Raw genomic sequence first — 13,287 nt, 5'->3', positions numbered from 1 at the left:
CCACCCGCCGAAGGAATTTGAAAAGTAGTGTACGGTACAGGTGCTCGCTTCCTCCATGCGCACCGTCACTGCATATTTACTCCCCCGGCTCCGTTCGCAACACGCTGCTTTCACCGCATTGGTTTTCACCTTTTCTTACCATTTTCTAATTTAAATGTCGCGATGCTTCTCAACATAATTTCGACTTTCTCGAAGCCTCGCAAAGGAAAAGGGAAACAGAACCCACACAAAAGAACGTGTTTTCGGACTATCCGAATCGCTGAGATGGAATCAGGCCGAGCCCGACGATTATTACCGACAAATAACCTCGCATTCGCGCGCGGATATAATGGGGTCTTAGCCCACTTGCCCATTTCCTTATTTGAATGACTGTAATAATTTTTTAACTGGTAAAGTTTTTCAGGCTTTTTCTTCTGTCGTATATGGGACGAAGTAAATGCACTTTTTATCGATTGTCTTGCAAACAACCCTCGACTACACGTGATTTGTATCCGCAACCCCTTTAAACCAACAGAGACAGCCATTTAGAAGCTATTATTAGATGCTACGGTCGTAACATGTTTGGCAAATCGATCGCGGCTCCCTTTCTCACGGTCGAAAGCGTCATTGGAAATTTTATAGCAACCGACCTCCCGTTTTTATTTGATTTAATCTGAACGGCACCGAGGTGGTTGGTTTAGTGGTAAGAGAGTTAGTCATCTTCCACAAAGTCGCAAATTTGATTCGCCTCACGGTGGAAACTCTCGGGCTGCGTTTGGTCATCGGGATTTCTAGTCATGATAGGATTGGATAGGATAGGATAAGAAATCTAGGGATTTGGCCATATTCTATGCACTGTTTGGTGAATCATGGATTTAAAGTCGAATATTCTCATATCCTATCCTATCTTACATTTGGTAGAAACCGTATATCAATATAAATGACATATATGCCCCTACGTGATGCTCATGAAATATTCCAATCTTATTACTATAAAAATAACGTTCTCATACACACAAAAACTTGAAAATATACACATTTTATTAGATTTTCAAACCTCTTTGCAAAAATAAATAAACAAAATGAAAATAGAAACAAATAAGACAAGAAAGTTGTTATCATTATAAAAGTTGGCTTTTATATGACGGATAAGAGAAATCCTATCCGACCTTATCCTACCCCCTCCCCTCAGATTTTTTTATCCGAGTTATATCCCCTAAATATCCGACATTATACTATCCGAGACACCTACAAAACACGAAATATGATAAAACATATCATATCCCGAATTTTATACGGACGACCAAACGCAGCCTCAATGGCTTTGTGCTCACTTGCTTAGTCGGGACATACCTCATGGCTCAAATCCAATGTATGTCACGGGCAAATATCTCCTAAATGTTGGAGTTGTCGAATACTTCGGGAATCCTTATTTCTCATATCGGACAAGCTCATGTGAATTTAGTAAAATTAAAGTATGAACCGACGACATATGACCCATGCACACGGAATGATGGGGGTTCCGTTGGCCGAACAACGGGGCGGGGATTCCGCTCCTCGGTGAGCGGACCAGGCGGGGGATCGGGGGTAGCGCCCCAGAAACAACATCGAGTTTTAGGCTTATGCTTTAAGTTGGCCCGTTTGTTGCGAGATCAAAGGGATTCGGATAGGCTTGGGCTTTGGGTCCATTTTAAGTCCTATATATTGTACTTATATGAGGGATCATTGCAACGAGTGGTTAGGGTTGTAAACCTAAATATCTGGAATCTCTTTGCTGGATGTAACCCTATTTCCGGAGTGAATATGGGTAAACTTGTGTGTCATTTTTCTATTTTCTGTGTGATTGTTCTAATTCGGTTTATGAACCCGTCACTAGAGACCCTTGTACAATTTCAAAGACAAGAATCTTTTAAAAAATCTTTATGGAAATCTGAACAATTAAATAATTTCGTGCCACCCTCACCTCGTACAATCTCATTTTAACCCAATTGACAGAAATAAATTAATCACAGTGAAAAAATTCATAAAATCATTCCCAAATCTTGTCTGTCGAGCGATTAATCTTTCGAAATATATGGGATCCCTCAGTAGGATTTTCATATGCGGGCAGTTCTGCAAATTTATGGAGATTGTGGAATAGGGACTTCTCAAAGTACTTGTTTTACGGATTTTGCCACGGTGCAATTGTAAAAAGGATTATACACATAGGATAAACTAACACAAAATCAAAAGTAGCGGGGCAAATATCCTGATCTAATCATAAACAAAAAAAAAAAAAAAACTCGTATCTTTCGTGAGATTTTGCAGGATGTTTAATTAAATTAATGTTCGAATGGAGCTATACTAATATTCGGTATTTCAAATAGAAGTAGAAAAGGAAAATATATACGAGATTTTCCTCTCTTTTATCCTTTTCTTTTGGATATTTAAGGAAAGAAAAATATATTGGCCGCCCATTCAAGCGCAATATAGTGAGCGATGGATGGATATTGGAATGGAATATCCATCGCCACAAATACAAAAATAAGTTTGTTCCTTTTTTTCTTTTTTGGTCAAATTCTTCTTTCTTTCTTTCTTTCTTTCTTTTCCTTGCGAGTAACAAAAATAGTCAACAGCAGTAAAAAAAAAAACGAAAATAGTCAACAAAGTCATCTCATCATCGCGCCCCTCCCCACATCCATCGAACAAAGACACAGTCATCATCACCTCACAATCCCCACATACCTTTTCCACCTCGTTTGTCCTACCCTTTTTGCAATTTCATTGGTTGTTCGGGGAAACTACAAATGAAAAAAAAGTAACCACTTAAAAATAATTCCCGTCAAAATTATCGTCTTGATCATGAAAATTTCGGTGAAACAAATACACCCTTAAATATCAGTATATGCATTGATCGATATACATTGAGCGTATAGGTCGGGCACCCACGAAAATCGATAAACCTCTGTTTTTTTTTTTTTAACTTCGAGCTACCCCATATTTAAGAACGACGAAATGAGAAGCCTTGCAAAGATTTTCTTGTTAATTGAGAAATGCAGCGGATGATCTTACTGTGTGTTGAAATAAGTGGGATCTGCGCATTTCAATTATGACGTCTTAGGATCCATTTGTTTGAAGGAAAACAATCTTCGGAAAATTATTTTTTGACATTTCAGTGTTTGGACGACGGAAAACTAATTGATATATGAAACGTTTCCTATAAACCGAAAACAACAATCTTAAATCCAAAGAAAACTAATTATTTTTCTTAAAAATTATTTTCGTGAAAAATATTTTTCTTAACCATGAAGTTTTCAGCGTAACAAACCCACCTTAAAGAAAATAAATCATGTCGGGTAAAATGTCAACCGTTTACCAAGCTTTTGAAATGCTCTTGGTCGTAAAAAGCTCATCTTCTCTCCGTGAAGGTTGAACGGCGGTAAAGAGGCCATACGCCAAATAAAACTCACGGGCACATTTGACTATAATACAACGAGGGGAACAGAACATTTAGGGTGCGCAAGATAATCATTTGATTTGTGAAATCAATTTCTGACTAGAAATAAAATCTTCTATTTCTAGTTTTTGAATGAGTTTTTGAGCAAAAAAAAAAAAAAGCATTTGATAACCATATATAATTTTTGTTTTTGGAATAGAAGTTCATTTGATAACGATTGAAAATTTCTAATTCTAGAATATTATTAACACAAAATTTTCTACGAAAAATTTCTACTCCATTCTTTTAAAAAATATATTTTTTTATTATTAGAAAATATTATTTAATATTTAAAAATAAAAATTATTATTTAATTTTTACTCCGTGGCACAGGTGGTTGTGGCAATCGGTGGTAGTGGGTGGCGGCAGGTGGTGGTTGGCGGTAGGGGGCGGTGGGCAATGGTCGATGATGGCGAGGTCGGTGGTTGGTGCCGGCCAACGATGAAACGAGGGGTGGTAGTAGCAGGCGATAGTTGGCGATGGCGGCCGACGGTGGTGGCGATGGCAGTCGGCGGTTGGTAGGGAGGGTTGACGACGATCGGCGGTGGGTGAGGATAGCCTACCGAGGTTGGCGAGGGGTAGCAGTGGGCGGCGATCGGCAAAGAAAGGGCGATGGAGAGAGTGCAATGAGGATTTGAGGGAAAAAAAAAAAACAAACCACTTTGGTGGGTTATTTCTCTCCTCTTTTTTTTTTAGAAATGAAAAAAATAGAATTGCATTACCAAACGAATTTTTATTCTAAATCTGATCCGGAAACGGGTTTGGAACAGAAACAGAGAAATAGAATGGTTATCATGCGCGCCCTTAATATGGTTTGAATACGGGGCATATGTTTGGCTGCTTTGGCAATTTTTAAAAGTGCAACGGGGTTCATGAACTTCGGACATTTACATCGACATTGTATGTCGTAATGTTTTCACGTAATCTTACGTAAAATATGATACTTTCCGTCATCTATTTAGGTCCGTTTGGAGTAATTATTATTCTTATATTTTGAATATGGCGACCGTCGTACTTCGATCTTTAGTTTTGTCGACCCCAACTTGTCGTCTCGGATTGAAAGAGGTCGATGAAAATACGGCAGAGGTAAAGTTTGCCAAATATTGAAGGTTCGTAGTCGGTAAATACGGCTAGTTGACAAGATGAATGGTATTAGCCGACTAGAGATATAAAAGGAAAAAAACACCATTCGTGAACATTAGTTATTGAATTCTAGGAGTTACACTCTGCGTGCTTGTTTGTTCGGTGGAGGTGTCAATCTATACGATGTTTGGAATTTCGGATCAATGATTCCGAGGTCAAATTTACAGTTAGAAATCGTGGAATGAATAGAAAGCATTTGATTTCTCGCGACTGTTTGTTAAATGTCGGTAGTAGATATAAATACTTAAGTTGTAGTTCGTGCAAAAGGACCGCCGTACAATCAATGAAGACAAGTTGTTCAAATTTTACTTTTCAATTTATCTTTACATTGTAGTGGCCTTTTACATGGGTAGACACGATAATCTCCGGTCTCAGTTTTCAAACATTCTCATGGATTTGCGTTTCCTGTCCAAGAATCAGCAAAAGACCATCGAAGTGTATTTTGTCTATGCTTTTCCGTAAAATGTTTTCACATGGAACACTCAAAATGTCTCAAAACATTCGGATTCATTCCCATTGATCCATGTGTTATCTCGTCATGACTTTTTAAAAACTTGCATGATATTTCCGAGGGTTAATACCATGAAAAATCCTAAACTAATACAACTGTGATAAATTTACCTCAAACTATTTTTTTTTTACTATAAAAAACTCCAAACCGATACGCCAATGACAAATTTATCTCAAATTATTTTTTTTATCACCAAAAATCCTAAACTGGTATATCTGTGACAGATTTACCATAAACTAATTCTTTTGACCACGAAATACTCCAAACCGATACACCCGTGACAAATTTACCCCCGTTAAATTGATTTAATATCACAAAAAATCCCAAATTGATAAACCTGTAACAAACAGAGGATCAAAACCCCGTCTTGGTATGTCCATCAACCGTCACGTGTCACCAAATCAGCAATTTGACAGTTAAATTTAATAAAATTTAACGGAAGGTAAATTTGTCACAAGTGTACCGGTTTATGATAAATTTGTTATAGACGTATCGGTTTGGGATTTTTTGTGCTAAAAAAAATAGCTTGGGATAAATTTGTCACAGGTGTACCAATTTGGAGTTTTCCTTGATATTAACTCTATTTTTAAATTTTGACAAAAAGGTCAATAAAAAATTCACAATCACAAAAGTCAAAACACACACTTCCAACTATTGTTATGTTTTTTTTTAAGCTTCAAGATTTCACTATACAAGCACAATGAAGGAAAATTCAGCGCTTGAAACAGACAACCACTGACGGCGTGAAACCCAAGCCTCGTTATACAAATAATATCATAGGCACGCTGGCGCGCATGACAATATTTCTGAAGCAAAAATTTATTTGGCAATGCAACTTTTGAAGCGTAAATCCGTTTGATTACGTAAGTTCATTTTTTTTCATTTTTGAAGCATTTTTTTTCTCGAGAAGTAGTTTTGAAGCCACTTAAAAAAAAAAATTACTTATCTCTTAAAATAGAAAAATCAACTTATGCTCAAAAGCAAAAATTGATTTTTAGAGCATAAGTGCCATCGCCCTTGCTTTTCAGACGGACGAACCATAATAAGTTGTTAGGTCAGGTATGCGCAAAACTAGAAAGGGAAGGATATTTCTCATTGGATGCTCTCGTAAGTGCCGCGCGACGCCCCACCAAACCATAGGTGGGACCCGAAAATTACACGAAATATTCGCGGAAATTAATGATTATGCAATTGATTATGCCTTGGAACTTCTCCCCTCACGTTGTGGGACGAAATTATTGAGATCATTTTTGTGAATTTTAGTTTGACCCCAAAAAAAGAAGGAATTCATACGGAGTGGACAGTCCAGATTTGGTAAAAAAATTAGGTCGATCCCTGAGGAACGGACGGTCCGGATCTCGTGCAAAAATTAGGTCGCCACAATAAGGGGCTCAAGGAGTGGCGGCCACACTCGCATTCGTGGCCGCGAGATGGAAAGCGCCCCGCGATTCGCAGCCGTCAGATCCGTACCGCCCTGTTATCCTCCTGCAGTGCCACGTCATGGCTTCCTCGGAATCTCCCCCTTCCCTGTATCGGCGACACGTTCTCCTGCTATAAATAGGAGGGGTTGCCAAATAGGTCAAACTTCCTCTCTCTACAAAAAGGCCGCGTTCTTGCAGAGCGAGGGAGAGAGAGAACCAAAGCGAATCAGAAGACATTCGAGTTTGGTGGGCGGTCTCTTACCGAATCCGAAGGGGAAGCTCTGGATTCTTCCTTCCTCCGAAGTCTGCGCCGGTTCTTATTCGCTTCGGCTTTCGGGTACGCTCCTCTCTCTCTCTCTCTCTCTCTCTCTCTCTCTCGCGCACCCGCTTGCTTGCTGTCGCTATCCCTTTGGGTTGTGCGCGGATTATCGCTTACTGGGGTGCTTCATCGCGGCGTTATTTTGAGGAATTCGACTGCTTTTAGGGCTAAGGTTTTCCGTCGATTCGATTAGTCACGTGGTACGCAAGTTCTTTGTGATGCTGCTCGCTTGGGGTGCTTGAATTTTGGTAATTGTTAATTTTTTTCCGCCATTTATTACAATTGCAAGGTTTCAAGGCTGGGTGGACTAGATTTTGGTTTCCCCGGTTAATTTAGGGTTTTGCTGCCTGGGCTTATGTTCTGAGGTGATTTTTGCCCCTTTTTTTCTAAGACATCAGCTGATTTCTATTCGGTAGAGCCGGTGATATTGCGGTAGTTATCACTCCCCGTGAATTGTTATTGGGCTTGATTTAGTATTGATTAACGTGATTTGTTGTATTATTCTCTTCTAACACGGTATATATAACCTGAGATCAAGCGCAAAACCGATGATAATTGGGACATGAATGAAGGGCCTGCAAACTTGAATAGTGAATCTTTTACTCTTTTACCACGATTAATTATTCTGATCCGGTATATGGAGGCGTGGCTTCTATTAAACTGTTCTAGGGTACTGTTCGTGTAAATATTATTTTTGTTTCTGGCGATTGATTCTGATTTTTAATGTTTAGCTTATTTCTGGCAAGTCTTAGTTGCGATGAAGCTAGTTGATGAATGTTTGTTTATGGTCGGATTTCCTGTATATGACGAAATCTCTTTTGTGGCTCTTTGATTTTGGTAATGGTTATCAGGGCTTTGAGGACCTGGATTTAAGGAGCTTTTTATTTTCTAAGATATGGAGCAAGCCTGCCTCTGGTCAACCTGCAATCAGTCTCGTCTCTTTTCATTTTGGGAAGTGTTTGATTGGCGTTTTCTTATGCTTGGCGGCTTTCTGCATGTTTCCTTCGTTAATTGCACTTAGTGGTCGCTCTCTGTGAATGATCATTGCTGGAGGCGTAATGCGAGCTGTGATTTATCTTGGATCTTTATTGCACTTGGTAGTGCATCAACATGCCATCAAGTGAAAATTTCCGGGAGAACCTCTTCAGAGGTAGGAGCAATCCTGTGACTTGTTTCCCATATTGTCTCCGTTTATGTCCAATTTTCAGTATTTGGTCAATTTGTATGTGGTTTTATGTCTTTTAACACAGGCAGTGACATCATTGCAGGGTTGAAGTCTGCCACTGCATATCTGAAGTTGAAGTTTGGCGGATATTGAGATATTGAGTATAGGCTTTGCTTATTTAGCACTTAGATACGTCACCTGAAGTTTCTCTTTGTGGCAAGCGCCCAGAGTGGTGAGGAAGCTGTTTATTGGATTACAGGGAATCCTGAAGCCTCAGCTGCTGCTTGTATCCCTGAGGCTGTCTTTTTGTTAAGTTTGTTGTCACTATCGACATGATTCTCGCCCATCGTCTTTTCTTGCCACGGGTGCCAATTTGTGATCAACAATCCATGGCTCCAGCAGTGAGGAAAACTGAGAAACCTATCCATCAGCATATTCAGCTCATAGAAAATTAAAGGATGATTCACCTGGGACCTACGCTTTGGTGCTTTTATTAGTTTAGAGGTGTTCAGCACAAGACATCCACTGAAGTAGATGTTCTATTTCTTTTTTAGTTCCTTTTATTTTCTTGAATAAAGAAAGAGCCTTGTTGCACTGGAGTTGCTGCTAGAATGGAGAGGTGAGTTTTTCTTCTGTTACTATTGTAGGCCAAAGGTTTTGCAATTTGATTTCCTTTTGACCACTCTTTTGACTTACGCAGGTACGACTTTGTTAAAGAAGTAGGTGATGGAACATTTGGGAATGTTTGGCGAGCTATTAATAAGCATACTGGAGAAGTTGTAAGTTGTTCATGACTCGGCTGGAACTGCAATTTCTCCATATATTTGGTGATGTTACTATTCTTCTGCATGTGTATACGTACTTAGTCGATCTTTGACCTTAACAGGTTGCAATAAAGAAAATGAAGAAGAAATATTATTCGTGGGAGGAGTGCATGAACCTGAGAGAAGTGAAGGTACTAGAATTTAGTTTTCTTTTTGTGTTTTCTCTATCATATTATTTCATGGTTTTGTGCTGATTGTAGTGGTTTTGTCTTGTGGCAGTCATTGCGGAAAATGAATCATCCTAGTATTGTGAAGCTTAAAGAACTCATTTGGGAAAATGATATCCTGTATTTTGTGTTTGAGTACATGGTAAGTAGTGCTGCATTATTTCTTTTTTGATCTTTTGGAGTTCATTGGCTGATGTTATGTCTTCTTTTGTCAGGAGTGCAACCTCTACCAGCTCATGAAGGACAGAGAGAAGCTCTTCTCAGAGGCTGAAATAAGAAATTGGTTCTTTCAAGTGTTTCAAGGTCTTGCCTATATGCATCATCATGGGTACTTCCACCGTGACTTGAAGCCAGGTTAGTCGTGCTTACTAGTAGTTAAAACAGTCACAATCAACTTATCAGTCCCAGCTTTATTTCCTGGAAATTTTTGGGTGGTTTCTTTAGTCTCTATCTGAACATAAAGATCACAAAAGCAGCTATAGGTTTCTTTTTGGCTGGCTTGTGTTTTAGTCTTATGTCTGTTGTTTCTGTTTTGCAGAGAACTTGTTGATAACCAAAGACACAGTGAAAATTGCTGATTTTGGTCTTGCTCGTGAGATAAATTCAGATCCACCATACACTGAATATGTCTCAACACGCTGGTGGGTTGTTTCTCCTTCATGTGATCTCTGATTGATTCACTCCACTTTTGTCTTAACAGGATGATAAATCTTAAACATTAATGCAGGTACCGAGCGCCAGAAGTGCTGCTTCAGTCACACTTATATGGTTCTAAAGTTGGTAAGGGTCCTAGAAGTAAAATATAGACATCTTCTGACTTGATGTCGTACTTTCCTTTTTTGACTTTTAAGAGATTTTGATGTTCTTATAGATATGTGGGCTATGGGTGCTATCATGGCTGAAATGTTCACACTGCGCCCGCTCTTCCCTGGCATCGGGTATATGATCTTTTGCTAAGGCACATCTGTTGCTTTTCCCGTCTCACTTACCGTCCAATCAATACTTATATCTTCTTCGTTGCTATTATGTCAAATGTTAGGATTTCTGATGAGCATCATGCTTGGTTCAGGGTTGAAGTTTCTGTTCTAGTTCTTTGTTGGTAATTCAGTGTTTGACAATCTTCCTTGCTTGGGTGCTTTGCAGTGAAGCAGATGAAGTCTTCAAAATATGTGGTGTTATAGGGAGTCCTACTTGGGAGTCGTGGGCTGAGGGTCTTCATCTTGCTAGGGCCCTTAATTATCAATTCCCACAGGTACCCTACACGTTTTACCTGCTTGATCATTGTTTTCCCTCCTCAGCAGGCATGATCTGACTCAGCTATTCTGTGATGTAGTTTCCTGGTGTGAATTTATCCCGAATGATACCATCTGCCAGTGTGGATGCAATCAATCTCATTAGGGTGAGCACCATTGTTATGACATCTTGGTTGATCTAGATTCATCGATCATAACGTTTTATTGTGAAATGCAGTCCCTTTGTTCATGGGATCCAGTCCAGAGGCCAGGAGCAGCAGAGGCCCTTCAGCATCCTTTCTTTCAGGTGAAGCAGATGAATTTTTGTTGTTAAATTTATGATACCTATGTGGTGCTCTGTTGCTATATTAGCTCATTGTTCCTTTTTTCTGTGCCAGAGTTGCTATTACATTCCTCCTGCCCTCCGCTCGAGATTAACTGCCAATAGGACGCCTCCACCTGGTTGTCTTCTTATCTAGACTTCGCTTTTTTTTTCATCAATCATCAGCTTGGAGTTAATTTGCCGTGTTTCGCTTCAGTGGGAACAAGAGGCTCCTTGGAGGTGCCAAACGGCAGAAGGTATCCTGAGGTGTTGAATAATCGAAAGCTTGGCAGCAACAATTCATCACCAAGAGCAGTGGCTATGAAGACAGGTAGCATGAAATAAATTACTGGTTATTTGAAGTGATATCCATAAATGAGCACTGCGTATATTAAATTACCAAGCGAAAAGAAGTGTAATCATTTGTACTTTTACAGGTGCTCAGCGGAAGCTTAATATGGTAAATCAGGTGAATTCTTGTGCCTTTCCTATTAAATAATAACAATCATCATGGTTAAAACTGTTCAACATGTCGGGTAGTTAGTGAAGTAAATTTAAACATTTTTTACTTATTGAATATGGATGTCATACATGCTCATGACCATTTAAGTGAAGGTCCTCGTGTGGTTTTTTACCTTGGGCTTTTGGGCCTAGGCAAATGTATCATACATGCTCGTGGCTATTTGATGAAAGTTGCTTCCATCTGCTGTAATTTATCAGTAGCTAGAGTAGTTCGAAGCTCTTAACTATTATTAATGTCACTATCATTGCATGTCATGAGGTACTAAACAGTTTATTTTGTTCCATAAGGATTCAAACAAGGTTGAGCCATATTCAAGTTCCTCTGTCAAACAGTCACGGTTTCGGCCATCGGGAAACAACAGCCCAAGTAAGTTTTAATTTCTTTTTGGGGTAATGACATCCTAAGTATTTGGACTTTTGCCTTTTGTTTATTTAATCAAGTACGTTGACTTTCCAAATTAATCTATCTCAAAGTGAGGCCTCCATTAAATAGATTACCTTGTCGTGTGCTTGTGCGTGGCTCACTTTCCCGACAAAAGTTAAGCACAATTGGTAAGGCCTACTTATGAAACATTGTGTCATTTCCTTTTAGACATTTAGTGGTTAGGAGAAAGAGTGTGTTGACTTTGGCGATTTTAGTCGTCCCATTTGTTGACGTGGCATTATCTCAAGAGGCCACATTGGACGTCATTACGAACAGTTGGTTTTCATTTAATGGGGTTAGTGACCACATTGGCGTTTTCCACGATGTTAATGGATCCCAAACATCTACCCTGATTTGAAAAGTTAAGGCACTTGATTAACTTTAGGAAAAAAAAGGCTTAGGTATCTAATATGGACAATGGGTAAAAATTCTGGTACTTGCGCTGTGTCATTGTTCCTTTCCTTTTTGCGTTGTTTCTGTGAGGGAGGTTTCCTGGATATCATATGCACACTTAACTTTTGTTCATTCATTGCGTGGAAGCTAAATCCTATCTAACTTAAAATCTCTTAACTTATATAAGCTCATCGTGAGCGCAGAAATAAGATAACTCTGATTCAGGGAAGATGACATATCCACCCACGGTCCTTGACCCCACCCACGAACAATGGCTTCGGATTCTGTGGAATGTTGATGAGAGTTCATGTACTTAGTCATTTATTTCTTGTTAACAAATGACGCTTCTTAATGTTGCAGCCTCTGTGATAAAAGGTCCAATGTCCAGAGAAGTGGTTGATGTGACTGAAAAGTTGGCCGATATGAGCTTTGGTGCTCGCAAAGGTCCGGAGATGCAGCAATTCCCGCCGCCCCTGAAGGCCGGCGGATGGCGTGATGAACCGGTGCACATGTATTATGGACAACGCCATGGACAGTGGATTCAACCTGCCCGAGGCTATAACCGCAAAGTTGCAGGATGAATGCGCTGGGGGCAGCTTTGCGTCTTTCTTCGTGTTATTGCAGAATAAAATCAGACTTGCAGTACTCTGTTTGTGTTGACATTTGTTTCTTTCGTAACTCTGTTCTCTTTGTTGCGTCCTGGTGATTGAGAGGGTTTTGTTTGTTGAAATAAATGGCTCTTAGCAGATGCTCTGCTTGATAAATGCCTGCCGTTGCCTATTGTTTGGTTTCTGTTGTATTGCAGTTTGAAAGCGAAGGCATGCGTAGTGGGAAGGATATTTGAATCGACCTCATTCTTATCTTAAAATGCTTCATAAGCTTGCATATCGCTGGAATTCGAAAATTAGTCTACGAGGGAAAAATGAGATTTTGGCTTTTCTTTGTTGAAGGTTTATTGAGATCTTAGAGCTCATCAAAGCTTTTCGATGGGGAAAGGTCTTTGCAACTTTGCCAGTCAGGAAAAGACACATTCAAGACGATAGAATAATTTCTTAGTAGTGCCAACCCTTGAAGTAACTGTAAAGCAATGAGACAATTCATGAAAGGATCTTGCAACTTGGCCTCTTATGGAACATGATCAAATGATTCTAGCCGGATGCAAAGTACAGTCACACAAAAGAAAACCCTACATTCATAACTACAGCTCTCTACAGTAACTACATCTATCTAAAGAAACAGAATGACTTCGAGGGAAATTTTCAAATAAGCATTTCTCAAATAATGGTTAGAATTGGGCTTAATTTGTCTTCACTTTCTAAAATAAGGAGTATGAAGTAGACTTTATTTCAAATAAGGTCTGAATTGGCTATGCCAAACTCAAAGAAGGGCC

General features: G+C 39.4%; 1 protein-coding gene across 2 annotated transcripts; it reads left to right on the top strand.

Annotated features, from left to right (window-relative positions):
* Positions 1–6,719: 6,719 nt before the first annotated feature.
* On the top strand, positions 6,720–12,657 carry LOC115757579 (cyclin-dependent kinase F-4-like). Of its 2 annotated transcripts, none has more exons than XM_030697871.2 (18): positions 6,720–6,866; positions 7,700–7,998; positions 8,117–8,632; positions 8,714–8,792; positions 8,900–8,968; positions 9,057–9,146; positions 9,220–9,358; positions 9,543–9,645; positions 9,732–9,784; positions 9,876–9,942; positions 10,148–10,256; positions 10,338–10,403; positions 10,475–10,543; positions 10,635–10,698; positions 10,776–10,889; positions 10,996–11,027; positions 11,369–11,447; positions 12,258–12,657. In XM_030697871.2, the coding sequence occupies exons 3-18, from the start codon at positions 8,625–8,627 to the stop codon at positions 12,476–12,478; spliced, it is 1,362 nt and encodes a 453-aa protein (XP_030553731.1). In that variant the 5' UTR covers positions 6,720–6,866; positions 7,700–7,998; positions 8,117–8,624; the 3' UTR covers positions 12,479–12,657. The 2 variants fall into 2 exon arrangements, with proteins under 2 accessions (XP_030553731.1, XP_048131726.1); XM_048275769.1 differs by having other exon boundaries at positions 7,700–8,012.
* The last annotated feature ends 630 nt before the right edge of the window (positions 12,658–13,287 follow it).

This window comes from Rhodamnia argentea, chromosome 3 (genome assembly GCF_020921035.1).
Source record: "Rhodamnia argentea isolate NSW1041297 chromosome 3, ASM2092103v1, whole genome shotgun sequence".
Classification (NCBI taxonomy): Eukaryota; Viridiplantae; Streptophyta; class Magnoliopsida; order Myrtales; family Myrtaceae; genus Rhodamnia; species Rhodamnia argentea.
This window is presented reverse-complemented; position numbering and strand designations above follow the sequence as displayed.